At 39.2% G+C, this 18309-nt stretch overlaps 1 protein-coding gene across 2 annotated transcripts; it reads left to right on the forward strand.

Moving 5' to 3' along the window:
* The first annotated feature begins 56 nt into the window (after positions 1–56).
* pcmt (protein-L-isoaspartate (D-aspartate) O-methyltransferase) lies at positions 57–16701 on the forward strand. Of its 2 annotated transcripts, none has more exons than XM_084090659.1 (8): positions 57–394; positions 2787–2891; positions 6678–6709; positions 6803–6907; positions 7930–8050; positions 9916–10001; positions 11945–12161; positions 14031–16701. In XM_084090659.1, the coding sequence occupies exons 1-7, from the start codon at positions 229–231 to the stop codon at positions 12122–12124; spliced, it is 795 nt and encodes a 264-aa protein (XP_083946785.1). In that variant the 5' UTR covers positions 57–228; the 3' UTR covers positions 12125–12161; positions 14031–16701. The 2 variants fall into 2 exon arrangements, with proteins under 2 accessions (XP_083946785.1, XP_083946784.1); XM_084090658.1 differs by having other exon boundaries at positions 11945–12114.
* Positions 16702–18309: the final 1608 nt, after the last annotated feature.

Consider the following 18309-nt stretch of genomic DNA (forward strand, 5'->3'; position numbering starts at 1 on the left):
AGAAATGTATTTCGATTTGCATTTAGAAAACGTGCCAAATCATTATCCCTTACGTCACCCTGATAATGCGCTCGTGCTGTCCTCCAGCTGGTATCGCAGAGCAGAGCGAATCTACCGCTATCTAGAGTCGCCAAGCCTGAAAATGCACACAAATGTGATCATAATACGGCTGAAAACATGACCGTGCGGAATGAATGAGCGTTAAGAGCGTTACGGGAGTAACGGGACATGTCTGGTGACGTATCGGTTCTGGAAGTGGTAACGGTCGTGGGAAGGGCGTTGTGCGCAGGCGCGGCGCTGACAGCCGCACTCTACCTGATCCGCAGAGTGTGTTCGGTCATGGCGTGGAAATCCGGAGGAGCGAGCCATGCGGAGCTCGTCAACAACCTCCGCAGTGAGTCCAACCCGTCTTGCGGGATCAAAAGAGCAAAAGCAGTCATGCTCACCGCTTCGCTTAGTAACGCGGGTTTGTTTACTTCAGTGCGCTGAGGGAAAGTGCGTTTCTGTGTGAACTAGCATTGCGCTGCATCCGAGGGGAAAGTGCGCTGTGTGTGTGAGGATAGCATGGGATGACTTCATCTCACCGTTGTTCGTGCGTGTGTGTGCTGTTATTTCAGACAAGCACACGACAGCTGTTTAAAACTTACGATGTGCTTCAGTGCTCTTCATTTTGTTAGCTAGCCGCTAGCAGTCTAATATGTGTTCGTCACTCAGCAAACCACATGCAAATCGTCAGCTCTGTTTATATAATGGCTGTGATAAATGTGTTATGCCTCATTTCGGTTCTTATTTTGCAACAAAGATATCATGTGGGTTTTCTTCACATAGTTGCACCCTTTGGCGTTTATCTTTTGAATCTAGAATTTACTCGTTCCTGCAGGTATAACTTATGTAGTTTGTATACAATAAGAAAGCAAGAAACAGTTATTGTACAAATGTTTCGTCGTTTAATGCTTGCATGTGCAGTTTTTAATAGAGGAGTTGTTCAGTGGGCGTGGCACACCACGTGTCACTGTATGATGACGTCACCCAGTTTAGTACTTTGAGCTTTATTATTAATGCTGCGTTTATTATTTATTATGTAATGTTTAGTTCTCCTGAAATCTAAAATCTGATTTTGTTTTATAAATGTATACTTTTGGCTCAATCTCTGTGAATGCATCTAATCCATGCATTTAATTAGTGTTTTTAACTAATCTAACAGTTGTTGACCATTGGCCAGAGAGACTAATAATACTCATTTGGCATGTAACCCGTCCTCCTGAACTCCTCCTGGCTTTATCCTGAGGTCAAGTGGTCAGTGTGCTATATTTAGTGGTGCTTGCTAATTCAAGTATCACTGTTACTGTAGCTTAGGGTTTGCGATTTGAACAAACTCCTAGTCCTGAGAATTAAACTTGTGACTTCCTACCAGTGGAAGTCGATTGTTTCTCTCGCCATTATGTGCTGGAACATGTTTAATTCAGTTGCACTGTGCAGTTTGTGTAATTTATTAAGGTCACTTGGATTAAAAAGGTAATCAAGTATTTAGGTACGAACGGTACTAAGAACAGTAAAGAACAGTTTCCGGTTCTACTTCCCCTTGAGCCTTAAATATATAATTTTCACCCCCATTGGACTTTTCCCAATAGTTAGCCTGGCACAACTACATTTTGTCTCTGAAAAAAATTATTTAAGTTATTAAAAGGTCTCAGAACTTCTGTCTGTGAGTGTAAATGTGTAGTATTTACTATATTCAAATAGGCACAGACTGTTATTAATAGTAGGTTTTGAATACCAGCGTAGGATTGCTGGCATGCCACAAGGTTTTGTTGCTCCAGTATTTCCGATACCGCAAATTAGTAAATGACTGAGATCAGATTAAGAACACAAAAGGAGATATTTTGAAGAATGTTGTTCACACAATCACCAAGTGTTGTGAAGCTGCAAATGAGTCCCATTGGAAATCTCTTGAAAGCAATCTTGAAAAAAGCTTGTACATTATTCATACACAATTAAAGGGTCACGACACCCCCCTCTTTCAGCTCAAGTCTAGCTCACAATCTTTTTGAAAAATGCAACTTCATTGGGCATGGTGGCTGTGAGAAGAAGGGAGGGGAGAGGGTGTGGTATGGCACGGCAGGGGAGAGGGGGGAAACTGTCATCGACTGTCACTAAAAATCAGTGGTAAAACGTGAGGAAATGCTAGATTTTTTTATAGCTGGCAAAGTTATAGTCTAATGAAATACACTGACACCTTATAATTGTATTTAAAACATATAAATGCACATGTATATGTATAATTATGTCATTATAAAATATATATTTGTTTATATACACACTATAAATGCATATATTTGAAAATAAATAAAAAAATTACCTCTCTCATCTACTACGCGATATCATAGTTTGACATGTCTGTCATTGGAAAGTTCCACGTGGTGTCATGAATAATTAAGAGAAAGTGTCTTCTCATTGGATAAAAAACTCAGTCTCATTTATAATTATGAGACACCGATGAGTCATCAAAGTACTATAGTGCTCTGCCACGTCACAGCCTGTGACGTGGACACAATGAAGGTTTTAAACCCGGAAGACGAAAATAGCATATAAAAACTAAAATTTAACCATTTTCCCCCTACTATTAAATCTAACAGATGCTAACATTGTCTTCAATGGTGTTCAACACACATACCTCTGTTAAAATCTCAGAAATTTTGGTTTAGGGTTTCATGACCCTTTAAACAGGTATAAACCTGTATGAAACCTATATAACCTATATGAATGTGTTTGTGTTTTTTGTCCAGAGAATGGGATCATTAAATCGGACCGTGTATATGAAGTTATGTTGGCCACAGACCGTGCTCATTTCTCCAGATGTAATCCATATATGGACTCGCCACAATCTATAGGTAAGTTCCAGTCCAGACAGAGTTATCATTTTGTTGACACCATGTTATCTACAGCTGTATTGCTCTCATTAAAGTCTACACTTCTAGCGCCCAATGTGGCCAAAGTGCATTCAGACTCATTTTCCGTTGATGAAACACCCGGTTTCTGTTTTTGCTGCTACGCACAGCTAATTCAGACGATTCATTTTCTCTGTCTGTCTGTTTACACACTACATGCGTTTTTTTCTGATTGGATAGCTACTGTATCTGGGGCCGTCTTCACAAAGCATTTCATCTAGAGTTCTCCTAGCAGTTAATGTTCTTAGGTAAAAGTTTTCTCTTAAAACCTATTCACAAAGCTGCTGAGACCAACTTTACTATGGAATAGAGAGAAGACGTCTTAAGCTAAGAGAAAGGGCGGGGTTGATCTCGTTGCTATGGATGATGTCATCACGGTTACTAAGGTGTCACAGCACATTTCGTATGTCGGAAGGAGGGGCTTCATTGAAAAACAGACTGGGGAGAGAGGAGCTGTAATAATGTTAAATATGTGAAAAATAATGAATTTCTTTGAACAACTATAATTTGTAAGGCATAATAGGTCAAAATAAGGCATAATAGGTCCCCTTTAATAAAGATGATTGTGTGTTAACGTCTTCAAGCTGTTATAAAGCAATGTGATGTCTGGCCCTTCTATTGTAGACGCACTGAGTGAGTTTACATGCATGCTCTTAACCACATGATCATGTAAACGTGTTAACCCGTTTTCCTCTATCGGAGGAAGGTCGTAAACGCATAGACTGATCGCCACAGCTGGATTCTTGGCCCTTACTTCGATTTCGCCCAGCATGTAAACGCATTAACCTGCTTTCTGTCAGCTTATTGAAGTGCGCGTGTGTGTGATGTGTGACAGGAACGCGTCCTTACTGTGGATTTAAAGGTGTGGTAAGCGATATTTGAAAATTGCTGTTTGAAATTTGGTCGGACCGACACAACAACAAACGTGTAGCCAATCAGCATTAGGGGGCGTATGACTGTGGAGAGAGAACGAGCAAGAGGGAGATCTGAAGAAAGACTGTAGAAAGAGAGATGGCCGAGAGACATTACAAAAGAGAAAAGCTCAGAAGAAATCACTGGAAAATGAAGGGTTATGATCAGGAAAGAGCTTTAGGACCCGTGTTAATATTAGCAAAGCTTTCCAGCGCTGGAGAGAGAGAAGAGGGAAGGCCTGAAAACAGACACAGAGGTTGCGTTGATTTGCTCCACATGTGAGTAACACTGGGTTTGAGGGTCATTTGTCTGGAGCTGCTGTACTGTTGGCAACTAACAACCAACTCTTGTTTGTATTTACTCATGTATCTACCGTATTTTCCGGACTATAAGTCGCTCCGGAGTATAAGTCGCATCAGTCAAAAAATGCGTCATGAAGAGGAAAAAAACATATATAAGTCGCACTGGAGTATAAGTCGCATTTATTTAGAAATTTATTTCACAAAATCCAAGACCAAGAACAGACATTTAATCTGGAAAGGCAAGTTATTCAACTACACAGTAGCACACAGAACAACAGGCTGAGTAGGTGTCCGGTATGTTAACACAACACATTAACAGTTATTCAGCTACACAATAGCATAAAGAACATATACCTGGGAGGCTGAATAGGCTAAATTAACATAAGCCAGCGAGTCCAACAAGCAAGTTACCAGTAAACAATTTCACCAAGCTCCCGCAATCTCATTCCACATCACTGAATCCATTGAATTTTCTTCATATGGTGTCGCTTCTGAATAACTCCGCCAACTAGAGCGCCCTCTCGCGGCTGCAGACGGTAATGTTTTCTCTTGGTTCATCTCAGTCTGAATTAATTTTGATATATAAGTCGCACCTGAATATAAGTCACAGGACCAGCCAAACTATGAAAAAAAGTGCGACTTAGGGTGCTTTCACACTTGGTTCGATTGCCTGTTCCGAACCCGAGTTCGATTGCTTCCCCCCTCCCCCAGCCCCCGATGGACTGTGTTCACATTATATTATTTGTATCCGAACCGCGGTACGCTTGCATCATCAAACTGCAGCTGGCGCGTACACGTGTTGCTTGGTAACCGCTATGAAAAAGTGTCAAAATGGATAGAATTGCTCGCTTCACATTTCTTCTTCTTTTTTTGAACCTTTGGTTTTGTTTTCAAAGAAAAGATACAGAAACACACTTGCGTCTGTCTGCCGCAAAAGTATTAAAACCGTTCCAAAGACAGCGGGATGTCCGCCGAAGACAATTTTTGTGGAGGCAAGCAGAAATCATCTCTCTGCTTGCAGTGCATCAATCCCGCTTTTCGTCAAGGTAAGTGTATATAGACCCTTTTACAGTTTACCTTTAACACACGCACGCAGGCACGCACCACATTATATGTCATCAATAGCGGTTCACTTCCGCGATTTGGTACGATTGCGTTCATATCAGCAGCGAACCGTACCCGAGTTCACATGAACCGTACCCCAGACCACCTTTTTAAGCGGACTCGAGTACGGTTCGCGGGTGCGCACCCGAGTTCGGAAAACAGCGTTCACATCATCCAAACGAACCGAACTCTGACGTCATTCGAACCCGGGTGCGCACCAAAAGTGCTAGTGTGAAAGCGCCCTTATAGTCCGGAAAATACGGTATGTCTATTTTTTCGTGCTTCCTTCTCGTTTGTTCATCATCTTCACTTTATTTTGTTGCACTTCTGCTTCGATAAATAGACATCCACTCTTGCGTTGCGTGTGTAACGGAGGCCAGCTAGTGAGAGTTGTGCAGGCTGACGACTGCTAGAGAACGCAGTGTTTACTGTTTAGTGTCCTTGTTAGTGCAGTCGCCTCGCATGTCAGCGATAAGGGTTCGAGACCGACTCGGAGCGAGGCGGATAGGATTGGAGGGTGAGCTTTGGAGGCGGCGCAATGAAGAGAGGTATGGAACGAATTATGAATCGAGCCGAGAGATCTCATAAAAAGCCAAGTGTCACACAATCATAACAGACAGATATGCATTTGTATGCACTAGATTTGGTATTTGTTCAAAGGTTACATGCAATTTGTAGGATGGTTTGTATTAATTTGTGAAATATCATCTAGGCTCATTTATTTATATTTGTAAAACACAATACATATTTGTTACTCCACTGCATTTTCACTCAAATTGACCTTTGTACCTGCACATTGCTTTCTGTTTGTTTGTGAGTCGAGTTTTCCTTTGCAAAGCAGATCGAGTTTGTTTGCAAAATGCTGGATTTGTTTGTTTAATTATGGCACATAATTCGCTCCATAGAAGAGGGGCTTGTTTGTTTGGGTTCATTTCAAATATCAACAATGTTCAGCAATGACTTTGGGAAATATCGTACTGCACCTTTAAGTGCATCCAGACAGAGCGAGAGTGTTGCAGTAAGGGAGGAGGAGATGTATCGCACACTCACTCTCTTGATCACGCTCTTTTCTTGAAATCTCGTGCTAAAGCAGAAGTAGAAGCGTTACAGTCAAAATGCAGCATCTTTATTTAACTTCACAAGTTCCTGACATAACAAATGAAATACTCGTGACGTACTTGTGACGTCACCACGGGGAAATAACCTGATTTATTGATAGTCTTGTTAACGACGTGGTTGTCGGGTTATTGATTTGCAGTTTGCATGTATACCCTGACGACAGGTTGATTCAATAAGCTGATGTACGTCATCAGAGTACTGGTGTGCGTGTAAACGTGCTCAGTGTTAGTCTGGTGATTCTGTTGACGTGTTTTCTTTTTGGCATGAAGGTCTGTTTTGTAATTTCGTACAGGTTACCAAGCAACAATCAGTGCACCTCATATGGTAAGTTAAACTGCTTCTGTGAGTTCTCATGATCTGTATTAGCCGTGGTTGGCCTGTTTGAGGTGCTGACGACCCCTCATCTGTGTGCTGCAGCACGCATACGCTCTCGAGCTCCTCCACGATCACCTGTATGAGGGAGCGAAGGCTCTGGATGTGGGATCCGGCTCGGGAATCCTGTCCGTCTGCTTCGCCAGAATGGTGAGTCACTTCACTTCCTATTGCAAACATGGGATTGCTTAGGATTTTCACTTTTTCTGTTAAATTAATTGTAATGGAATAGAATGCAAACAATCATAGCATATAAATTATCTTTCTACATTACAACAGTTAAACAGTGTGTGTGTGTACAGAGGACCAAACCTGCAGAAAGAAGTGAACACATGGAGAGACCTAAAATTATTCGGTTTTCAGAGAATTAAGTTCTGAGCTATGAATTCTTCTTATTGACTACTTAAAAAATACAATTATATACTCCTACAATTATATATTATTGCATTCTTATTCTTTCATTTATTTATTCTTGTTGGTTTTAGTCCTTTTTATTTTCCGTTTTACTTTCATTTTGCTATATTTATTATTACAAGTACATACAAATAAATATAAATGCATACAAATAAATACATGTTTGTGTATGTAGTTCCTGAACCACGTTTTTGTTTTTTCTACACGTGATACAATTGCAAAAACATAACAAAATGATGGAGGGTTGCAGAGTCAGAGTTACTCTTTTGACGTAAGTCGACTTTTGTTGGCCGTCTGCCGGAAGCTAGTTATTTTAGACGATAAAGCTTTAAATGTGAATATTTTTCTTACACGAACGCTTCGCTTCAGAAGACATTTATTAAGTAGTAATAAACGCTTGGTAAAGCTTGTACTGTACCTCGCTGCTTGTCCACTTGTTGGAATGCCTCTCCATATTTAGTGGTATAAAATTAGCCTGAGTAACTAACAGCTACAACAGGTTTACATATGGACGCTGGTGACTCTTCTTTTTGGGGTTTGTTCATCATGTATGTTCAATCTTTTTATTTTTTAGTAGTTCCTTTAAAGTTCCTGCAGTGGGAAAGGGATTCATGTAAAAATGAATAAATGTAATAATTCTGCTATTAGATATGGATGAATATTGTGTATGTATTTCATGCCTACATGTATTTACTTCTGGCAGTTTGGAGACCCATAGTATGTGTTTATTGCAGCGGATGTGTTGTGGTGTGTTACAGGTCGGGCCGACGGGGAAGGTGATTGGCATTGATCATATAAAGGAGCTGGTGGAAGATTCAGAGACTAATGTAAAGAAGGATGACCCTAGTTTGATCTCTTCAGGGAGAATCAGACTCCTCGGTTTGTCCACACCTTTGGTCTCTCAATTGTTTTTGGCTGTTTTACATCATGTTCTTTATAATGTGTTCATTGTTTAGATATGCAGAAAAATGTAATTTCTGACTGATTGGCCAACAGTTTTTTTTCTGTTTAAGTTCATTTAATCAGAGCCGGACAGTAACTGAGTACATTTACTTGAGTACAGTACTTAAGTACAATTTTGAGGGATCTGTACTTTACTCGAATATCATTTTTGGGGAGTACTCATGACTTTACTCAAGTACATTTGAGAGGCAAATATTGTACTCTTTACTCCACTACATTTCTATCCATAACTGTGAGTACCCGTTACTTCTTCTAAAAAAAAAAGAAAAAAAAAAACATCTCGGAAACCCTCTCAAATGTGATTGGATTGTGCAGGCGCCACTGATTGGGACAGCCTATCAGCAATCACCTTCAGCTTTCCGCCAAAGTCAACTCCATGGTCAGATTTACATAAGAGACGAAACCATGGACGAAACAATGGAGCGATATTTTTTTTCCCAGGATGGTAGGGGAAGACTCATGAATATTCATTAGGGAAGTCATCCCTGATTGGTCTTAACCCCAGTGACGGGTAGGTTTAGGGGTGGGGTTAGGGGTAGGTCATCAGACCAATCAGGGATGACTTTCCTAATGAATATTCATGAGTCTTCCCCTACCATCCTGGGGAAAAAATATTGCATCCCTGGAATGTGCCAAGCCGTGGCCCCACCTCGCCAGACTATTTCAATTTTCTGAACAAGTTAATGATAGTTTTCGCTTCAAGTGTTTGCTGTGTTTACCAATGTAGCCTAAGCACTGTGGCAGTAGTAATGCAATATTTAGAAAATGTACTCTTGTACTCTTGATACTCAAGTACTTTTAAAAACAAGTACTTTAGTACTTTTACTTAAGTAGACATCTGACTGTAGTACTTTTACTTGTACTTGAGTAAAATTTAGCAAGGGGTATCTGTACTTTTACTCAAGTAATGTAGCTGTGTACTCTGTCCGCCTCTGCATTTAATATTATAACCTAGTTTAAACATCAGAAAATGATATGCCTGGTTTCACAGACGGCTTAGATTAAGCCAGGATTAGGCCTTAGTTCAATTAGGACATTTAAGTAGCTTTTATAAACGTGCCTTAGAAACAAAAAACATTGCTGGTGTGCATCTCGAGACAAAACAATGTAACTGACATATTTTAAGATTGTCAGTGCAAGTTGATTTCAGTTAAACAGGTCAAACATGCTTTTTAGTCTGAGACTAGACTTAAGCCTGGTCTGTGAAACCAGCACTACAGCTGCGACTGTACGTGTACTGAACTGATCAAACACTGGGCTTTTTCTATGTAGACGTGAATGAATACATGTATTGGCAGACCAGGGAAAAAACAACCACTAATAAGCACAGATATGAATGTATTCTGGAAATAAGACCAAAAAAATACTCCCAATTTCCATTCGGACAAAATGAGACCAAACGTTTGTCTGAAAGTTCGAAATTGAAAACCTGAAAAAAACTTAAATAAAATAGAATTTGGAATTCTGAAAAAATTGGATTTTGGAATTGGAATAATACTTGTAGCTAGGAAAGAAATGAATCACTTTTTTTATTAACATTTTCTTTCTTTTTTAATATTTAATATTTTCATAAAGCCATTCCTCAGATTTTCTCTCATAGTCATTGCAATTGCCAAAAAAAGTGTGGGACTAGGTATTTATTTTTGTCATTTAGCAGTGTGTTATATTCAGAGGGAGGCAGTGCACTATAGGGACAGAACAGAACCGTTATATGGGCTCAGCTGTGGTGTTGTGTAATAATGTGTGTGTGTGTGTGTGTGTGTGTGTGTGTGTGTGTGCAGTTGGAGATGGAAGAATGGGCCTTCCAGAAGAAGCACCTTATGACGCCATACATGTCGGAGCCGCAGCTCCCACAGTGCCACAAGCAGTACGTTTCCTTTGAGTCACAAACACACTTTCATACCAAGATGTTGTTGCACCTTAAGCAGGAACTTTAAAGGAATAAATCACCCAGATATTAAAATTCTGTCATCATTTATTCACCCTGCATCTGAGACATATTCTGTCTTTTTCCATCTTTGGAACACAATTTACAAATTTACAAAACTTCCACTTCCAAAAATATTTTCGTTTGTGTTCCCCAGAAAAAAAAAGGATGTTATACAGATTTGGAGAATTATTATCACGATGAATAATGTGAACATTTTTGGGTGAACAATCCCTTTAAGGTCTAGCGTATGCCAACAATGTTCTAAACACGAGTTTATTTCTGTTTGAAGTCAGTGGGTTTCTGTCTTGTTCTGTGTGGAAGAATTTAAGGAAAACACATCCATGTCGTTATTCCACCCCGAAATAAAAAAAAAGAAAGACATTATATTTTGCATCAAGGAAATAAAGCCTTGTTTAGGACCTTGAAGATTTTCGGCTTTGTGATTTCTTTTTTTTTTTCATGGCAATTAAGCACGTATTTCCACAAAATGTCCATTTTGTAACACCTCCAGACATTTGACTTTTTTTGTAATTCCCATTTGTGGAGGGTTGAATGAGGACACAAACCAAACTGATTTACTGATTATTGAACATAAAAGAATGAAGTTCTGTGCTCAAGGGTTGATGAAGTGATGTGCAGAAAAAGGTCTGTGGCTGTCCAGTGCTGATCAGTCAATCCTCACTTGAATCTGGAGAAGCAGAGGCCGAGAGAACACACTATATTAGCATTTGCTGCAGTGGTGAACCAGCTCTTTCTTTCTATGCTCTGCTTATATTCTCTCTTCTTAATGAAGCACAGGTGTGGGCGATCAGCACTGGCTCCTGGCTGCTGATCAATGATGAGACGTCATTACAGGGCGACGCTGAAGTGCACTCGGGATACTCGTCACACAAGTGCCCTGTCCAAATACCTACACTTGCGGTCTTTTGCACTTGACCATTTGTGTACTTGCATGACGTATTTCCTGTATTCGGCCCAAGTGTTCAAGTAGGCATGAAGTGTGTACAACTTTTGCTCACACAATGGGACACACTTATAGTCTTGCAGAAAATGCAAGTGTTTACAGAGCTTTATTTTATTTTCAATATTTTGCATTGTAAAATAAACTTCTAAATGTCTGTTCAGTAGTCGCTATGTGACTAACAGAAGATAAAATGTTAAAATTGTGGTGCCGCTAATTAAGTGATAAAAAAGCAGTTGCAAATGTTGTACAAAACACACATAGATAGCCTACTTATCTTTGCTCCAATAAAATGTGCAACACTTTGTTTTACTACCAGATGTAATATCTAATTCATTTAAATTACAGTGGAATGTCTTCCTCGACATCACGCGATTTCGGGGTAAGCAAGTTCCCGAACATAATGCATGATGGGATGCGCTTTAGCCTCGCGCCCCTCCTGTTGTGTACACGCGCTCTCCAGTGGCCAAGACCACAAGTGGGGGTATTTGGACACCGCAATTATACTAAAGACTTTAAATACAGAAAGACGATGCACTCGTATTACTATGAATGGGAGAAACTGCAATGCACAGTTTGGCGGAATAAGTTCCTTCTTCTAAATAAGTAATCGAAATGAACTTGATTTCAAATATGAAATTTAATCATAAGCTTGGTGAACAGATTTGGAGAATTTTGTGTTTCCCCATTCAAAGAGATTCAAGAGTTGCACTTGCATGACTGAAACAGCTGCGCGAGAGGCGTTTCAAAGATGGCCGCCGAGTCGAGTTACATGAATGAAAAGGACTTTGATAATATTCAGTAGTGATTCTCATTAGTTTTCCATCAGTGTCATGCGTATATTTCTTTCTTATGATTTTAGGGTGAAGTGTGATGTGTTCTTGAGAGGGTTGTGTGTGTGTGTGTGTGTGTGTTGCAGTTGTTGGACCAGCTGAAGCCAGGCGGGCGTCTGATCCTGCCCGTCGGCCCCGCAGGAGGGAACCAGATGCTGGAGCAGTACGACAAGCTGGAGGATGGCAGTACCAAAATGAAGCCACTGATGGGCGTGATCTACGTGCCTTTAACAGACAAAGACAAGCAGTGGTCAAGGTGGAAGTGACTTCTGTCCTCTGTCCCCTCTCTCTTCTAGGGCACAGGTGAAGCGTGTGGTCCGGGGCAGCTGACAGAGCGTTTGCCGCTTGACCTCTGTCTTGCTGCTCCATACCATGATGAACAGCTGCACAGTTTTCTTTCTTTTTTTTACTTTAACCCTCCAGCCTGATTTGACCTTAAACCATATTATAATGTTTTAAATTACTGCAGGAATGGGCTTGAGTTTGTTTGTTTCCCCCCCCTCAAAAATGCTTTCTGAATGATGAGACGTGAAAGCATGAACAACTCAAAACCTGTTTAGACTTGGCGTTATGGCTTTGTTCACTCTGGTGGCTCAAATCCATTTTTTTAAAAAGCAGATCAGACTCAAATCTGGTGAGGGTTTTGTAGTCTGAACAGCAAAAAACACTGTGATATCTTTCATTAAATTAACCCAACCATGACATCAATTAAAACTCAGTGCCTTGAAAGTCATTCCTGAAATCAGTTCGATTTTAACTGAATTGACTATAGTGTTATATTGACCCTAGCACAATAGCTAATTTAGCCTTCAAATTTCCAAGTGAATGTGTAAAATAATGCATTACATGATGCAAATGCAGTGGAAAAATGCATCTGAACCGACCATTTCAGGCATCGCCTACATCATTATCATAGTGACCAATATATACACCAGATATGTACAACTGCACTGTCTGAATCCTAAGACCTTATGTAGCTCCGCCCCTTTTCAGCGCTGCGCTCGTTGTCTTTTGACTTCTGGTCTGTATTTTCACAGCAATTTTGCATGTTTATTAATGAACGGCTCGTTTTAAAATCTTCCCGGTCGACTGACATTTGTTAAGTCATCTGCTTTAAACATTACAGTCCTCATGATAACTTTCGTTAACTTTACATTAAGTAAATCCACTTCAAAAGCTAATTACTCCTGGACAGCAGCGCCATAGAAATATACAGAGCGACCGCAAAAACGGAAGTTCAAAGACAATATTCTAAAGATGGCGGCGCCCTCGTTTCTCTGGTGCGTAAGGTCTATAGAGTGATGTAGGTGTGACGTCACTTTCTAACCACCCTCAATAAAAACCCAGTAGGATTTTCCCATAGGCTTTTGGATTATCGCTAAAAACAAGCTGAAGTTTATGATACTTGCACGTTTTGTCCATCAAGATAATTATCATGGATGAACACAACTTTTATGAATTTTGAAGCCTAAATGCAGTCGCCAGAAGTAAAAAGCTAAAGGTAGGCTTTAAACTACACCACGGTCTCACGAATTCACCATCACTAAGCTTCCGACAACTCTTTCAGTTTTAATCTGAAAGCATGATCCCAGAACGCTGGAGTTAGAGTAGTTTGCATATCGAGGCTGTAAAGATGGACTGAGTTTACATGTTCAGTGTGATGACGTTTAATCTCCTCGACAGCCTCTAGTCCCATTTAGACACTTGTTAGCAACCGTCTTTTTCAAGACACGTAACAGCTTCAAAACATCACGAGTGGGGTAATACGGATGTCTTTTATGTTGTAGAATAAAACATGGAAGTGAATTGAGCTTGTGTTCACCACAGACCTTATTTCAGCCATTTAAACAAAACCCATTGACTTCGGGACGATGGAACCGGAAGTGCTAAAATGCTAACTCGCTTCAGCGTTTCGGCCTACAAAGTGATGTCATGCCTGCACCACTCTGACATCAGAGGCGAAGTGCAGACTATCAGTCCTAAAGATCGGATTTGAAAAACTAATTGCTTGCAGTTTGAACACAGCCTATACTTTGATATCTTCAAGATTGCTGAAACACATTTTTGCATGAGTTGTGTTTATACAGTATGCACATATGAGTGGTGATGTTTTGTGTATCTTTGATGTCCATAGTAACTTTATTTTCTCTGTTTTTTTGTTTTTTTTTATAGGGATGAACTTTGAAAGGATGACCTGGCAATACTCATCACACTACACACGCGCGCGCACACACACACACACACACACACACATACATACACACATCCAAATGGACTTCACTGAGGAGAGCATTTATAAATGCTCAATTTCCATAACCTTTACAGTCTGACGGTCATGAAAGATGGATGTATTGATCAGATTCTTTTATTTAAAAAGGAAAAAAAGTGGAATTGGGCTTGTGCTGAGATTTTCATGCCTGCAGTTTGAGAATTGCGTGAATGCAGTTTTTTTTGTTAGTTTTTCTTTTTGATTCTTGTGATGACTTCAGTATTACATCTCAGCGTATTGTAAACACAACACAGGGTTGGCCGTTGTGCTGAATCCAGCCTGTTATTAAAACTTAATTCACTGCTATATAATGTGCAATTCACTCTACAAATCCATTTCAATAGTAGCGGCTTATGTTTTCAGCTGAAGCATGTGCTGCCCAGGCAGAATAAACCGCTGGATAACTCTGTCTAAAGATGCTAAGAGTTGAGCGAGGAGCCACGAGAGGCCATGTTAGAAGGATTTGACCACGGTTATGGGATGTTCTGTGGTCTGACACAAAGCAAACCTCTTTAAGCGTGGTCAAATCAGTGTAACACAGTCTCGATTGGCTTAGTGTGGGATAATGTGCAGTTAGCTGGTCATTATAGCAGAATAAACCTTCTACATGAAGCAGAACGATTATTCCTGGACGCTTACCAAATAAATAAATGGACATGAAGTATTGAAAGTTGAAATTAGTTTAATTTGTGTGAAGAAAGTGCAGAATATGAGAAACTGGTTGTCTGGATCAATTATTCACTTTAACGTCATTACTAAAACATGTTCAAATCACCGAGTGCTGCCATTATTCAATCACAATCAGGTATTCCAGACAACTGAATGTGCAAATTGTGTTTATAGAGGCAGCAGCAATATTGTAAAAGACACCAATGTTCAATAAATAGCTACATTTATGAATAATTATAACAATGTAAAAAGAAAAGCAACTCTTCTGGCTGGTGATTTAGTCGATAAACTATGACTTTAAGCTGTTTACGGTTGCCAAGCAACACAGCAACGTTAATATCGACTGGTCAGCGTTCAGGTGTGCGTTCATGGGAGTTTTGCAGTGAGTGTTTTAACGGGCATTTGTAAAAAATATTCTAATCAGACTTTACAGTCTGAACTAGTTTACATGTATAAGTTAAAATGTTAGAAATCAACTTCATAATGCAAAGGGGTAGTTCACCTGAAATAACTATTTTGTCATGATTTATTTTCTGTTCTGTGAAACAATAAGGAGATGCTTTTCCACATGATGGAAGAGGGTGATGTTTTATACTGTTAAAGGGACAGTTCACCCAAAAATGAAAATTCTGTCGTCATTTACTGTCCCTCGAGTTGTTCCAAACCTGTATGATCAACACCAGGGGAGTAAATGAGGACAGAATTTTCATTTCTGGGTGAACTGTCCCTTTAAGCTTTTAAAAGTTTGTGTTAAATTCAAGATTGCAGCCTTAAGTCATACCAAATTTGATGTTGTTGAACCCAAACACTGATTCTCTCATGCTCTTGGCAAGTGTGATAAACGTGAGACTCGAGAGTCTTCGGAAGACTTGGATTATAGTGCATGATTTGTATGGGTTGCTTTTGTGGTACTTTTTCAGGGTTTCTGCAGGTTTTATGAAGGTACATTTAAGATCACGTAGAGGACATCAATATGTTCTCTATATGAAAAACAACTTCCAGAAGATATCCATCACTTTTTAATTCATTTTACAGAGCAAAAATAGCTTGATTCTCTCTTCTCCCAGCCACTAGAATATATAAATATGTTACTGAACCTTCTGATCACACTGCACAAAAGGGATGTTCTTCATCAGCATATTTGTCTTGTTTTCCAGAACAAATGTCTGAAGATTCTTAAATCAAGATACATTTGCTGTTTGATAATGACAAAAAAATATATATTAAATTGATAAATTAATCAAAATGAAGCGCGTTTATGATTAAAGCTAGAACAAATATCTGCCAATCAAAGGGATATTTCATAACTCATTGAGAAATATTTCTTGTTTTAAGCATAAACTTTTTACATTTGCATCTCAAGTAATTGTATCAAAGATGTTTAGATATTTATATTGGAAAACAGGACAGAGGAAGATATTTATTTTTTGCAATGCATGCAACATTTAATGCCATGACCTTTAGCTCTAATTTGAGGCCTGCTTTTTGTGTGTTCGGGTGAATTAAGGCCCGCAGAAACCCTGTTTTTTGTCCTTTAGCTTGCCAGCAATAATCACTGTATGGAAAATCACCGGAAGCTTGAACATTCTGCCTAACATCTCATTGTGAATTTCACAGAAGCAAGAAAATCAGCAGGTTTGATAAGAGCAGAGTTTGGTGCACAGGTGTAGCGATGCTTATGTGCTTCACATCACTGCAGAACTCAAAATAAGCTCGTCTCTATTATCTATCGTGCGCAGCAAGTCAAGTCCCACTCAGATCCACTCTTGCATACGGGATTGAGCTAAACCTTCAGTGGTCATTTTGATTGTAAGTGGTTTTCAATGCAAATTCTCTGTGCATGTTTGTGTGTTACCTGCACGCACAAACAGTGCTTTAACGAATAAACTCGCTGCTAAGCAATGATCGGTTCAGTCTCGTCTCTTCTTTCACACAATCTTAGCGATGATACCTTCTAGCGTTGATAATGCTACTTCACCTGACCCATTGTGATTCAGTTTTCAAGGCTTCACATGTTCCTTCAGGGTGTGTTGAACCTGAACAGTTGGGATCCAGAAATAAAATCCCATTTGTTTTCTCCATAGATAAGTAGAATTTTTCTTATATCATATAAAGTTTCAAGAAATCGAGAAACCTACATCATTTTGTCTCATGTCCTTATATTTACAATGGTCAAACAATATGTTTCACTCATTTAAAGTGCTTATTCTTGGACACTTTAAAATTCACAAAAATCAGTATTCTTTGACATCCTCATCTCTGTTATGATTATTCAACAGACCCACTCATCACCAGAACTATTTTATTCAATCTTTTTTGGACATGAGATGCCATAAAATGCTTCTCTATTCATTTGTTTTCACTTGTCAGTATCGCCTTGAGTATTTCAGATCGCTGCAACTATCGCATCTGTGAAGAGCAGGTCAAACAAGCACAAATGACATAGTTTCACAAAGCTGTATAATATATGTAATAGAATTGGGCATAGCAAATAACACGTTAAGGAACTGTTATGAGAAGAGAAAACAATCCCTCTATATTTCTGTTGGCTTCAAAAGCTGGCTGTACAATCAGACTGTAGCCTACAAACTATATTTCGGTGTGAACTTTCTTGCTAGAAGCTAGTCAGATCACATGCCAATTGATGCTTATCTTCAAAAAACTCTTGGTTGTTGTTTGTGGTTTATATTTTTTACATTTTTAAATTGGGTTTGTCCATATATGACCCAAACATGGGTTGGAACCCAGCATTTTTTTAGAGTCAATGAACAAACATGATAAACTTTATTAACTATACCAAGACTTTATTGTTGTAATGCACAAATGGCTCCACTGTCTCTACACAGTAAATGTAGTCTTTTATGACAGAGAATAACACAATCTAGCCCCACTTATAGGCATATTTACTTGTAATCCACAAACCCTAAACTAAACCAACTCTATTAAAACAAATTTGTAACTTTTCAAATGTATGCAAATTAACTTTTTATTAAGGGCATGTCTATAGCAGCCCATAGAACCAAACAAAGAAAAGTTATGAAATTTGGCGCACAAATTCAAGACAGTTTAAACATTTACCATAGCAAATTTGGAGCCTCTTTCTAAAACCCTCTAGCGCCTCCAACGGCTCAAACTTATTTATGCTAATGACGTTTGTACAGTAAGGCCTAGAAACTACATTTGAATGCATGCCATGGTTTCATTTTTAAAAATCTACTTTTTTCACACTTGTCCTCAACAATTCATCAGCTCTTCACTGAATTTACTTAGATGACGCCAACTCTGAATCAGCATGCACCACTGCAAAACTTTCAATTTGTTGTAATCATTATAATCACAACTTGTATTAATCACTTTAATCAGTTCATTGTTTCTGTCTAAATGAATACATGATATTAGCTAACTGTATGATTTATATTATCTTAGAACTGTACATGTTTGACGTATGACATAACTTTGACAGTCACCTCTGATAACAGATCACTCTAAATTGTAAAGTAGACACTTGCATTT

Source organism: Abramis brama (assembly GCF_963993115.1).
Source record: "Abramis brama genome assembly, chromosome: 18".
Lineage (NCBI taxonomy): Eukaryota > Metazoa > Chordata > Actinopteri > Cypriniformes > Leuciscidae > Abramis > Abramis brama.

Bases quoted from the DNA above. Each gene is read 5' to 3' on its own strand.
- pcmt (XM_084090658.1), top strand. From the start codon at position 229: ATGTCTGGTGACGTATCGGTTCTGGAAGTGGTAACGGTCGTGGGAAGG. The intron at 395-2,786 runs GTGAGTCCAACC...TTTTTTGTCCAG, and splicing joins GCTCGTCAACAACCTCCGCA to AGAATGGGATCATTAAATCG. The intron at 8,051-9,915 runs GTTTGTCCACAC...GTGTGTGTGCAG, and splicing joins AGGGAGAATCAGACTCCTCG to TTGGAGATGGAAGAATGGGC.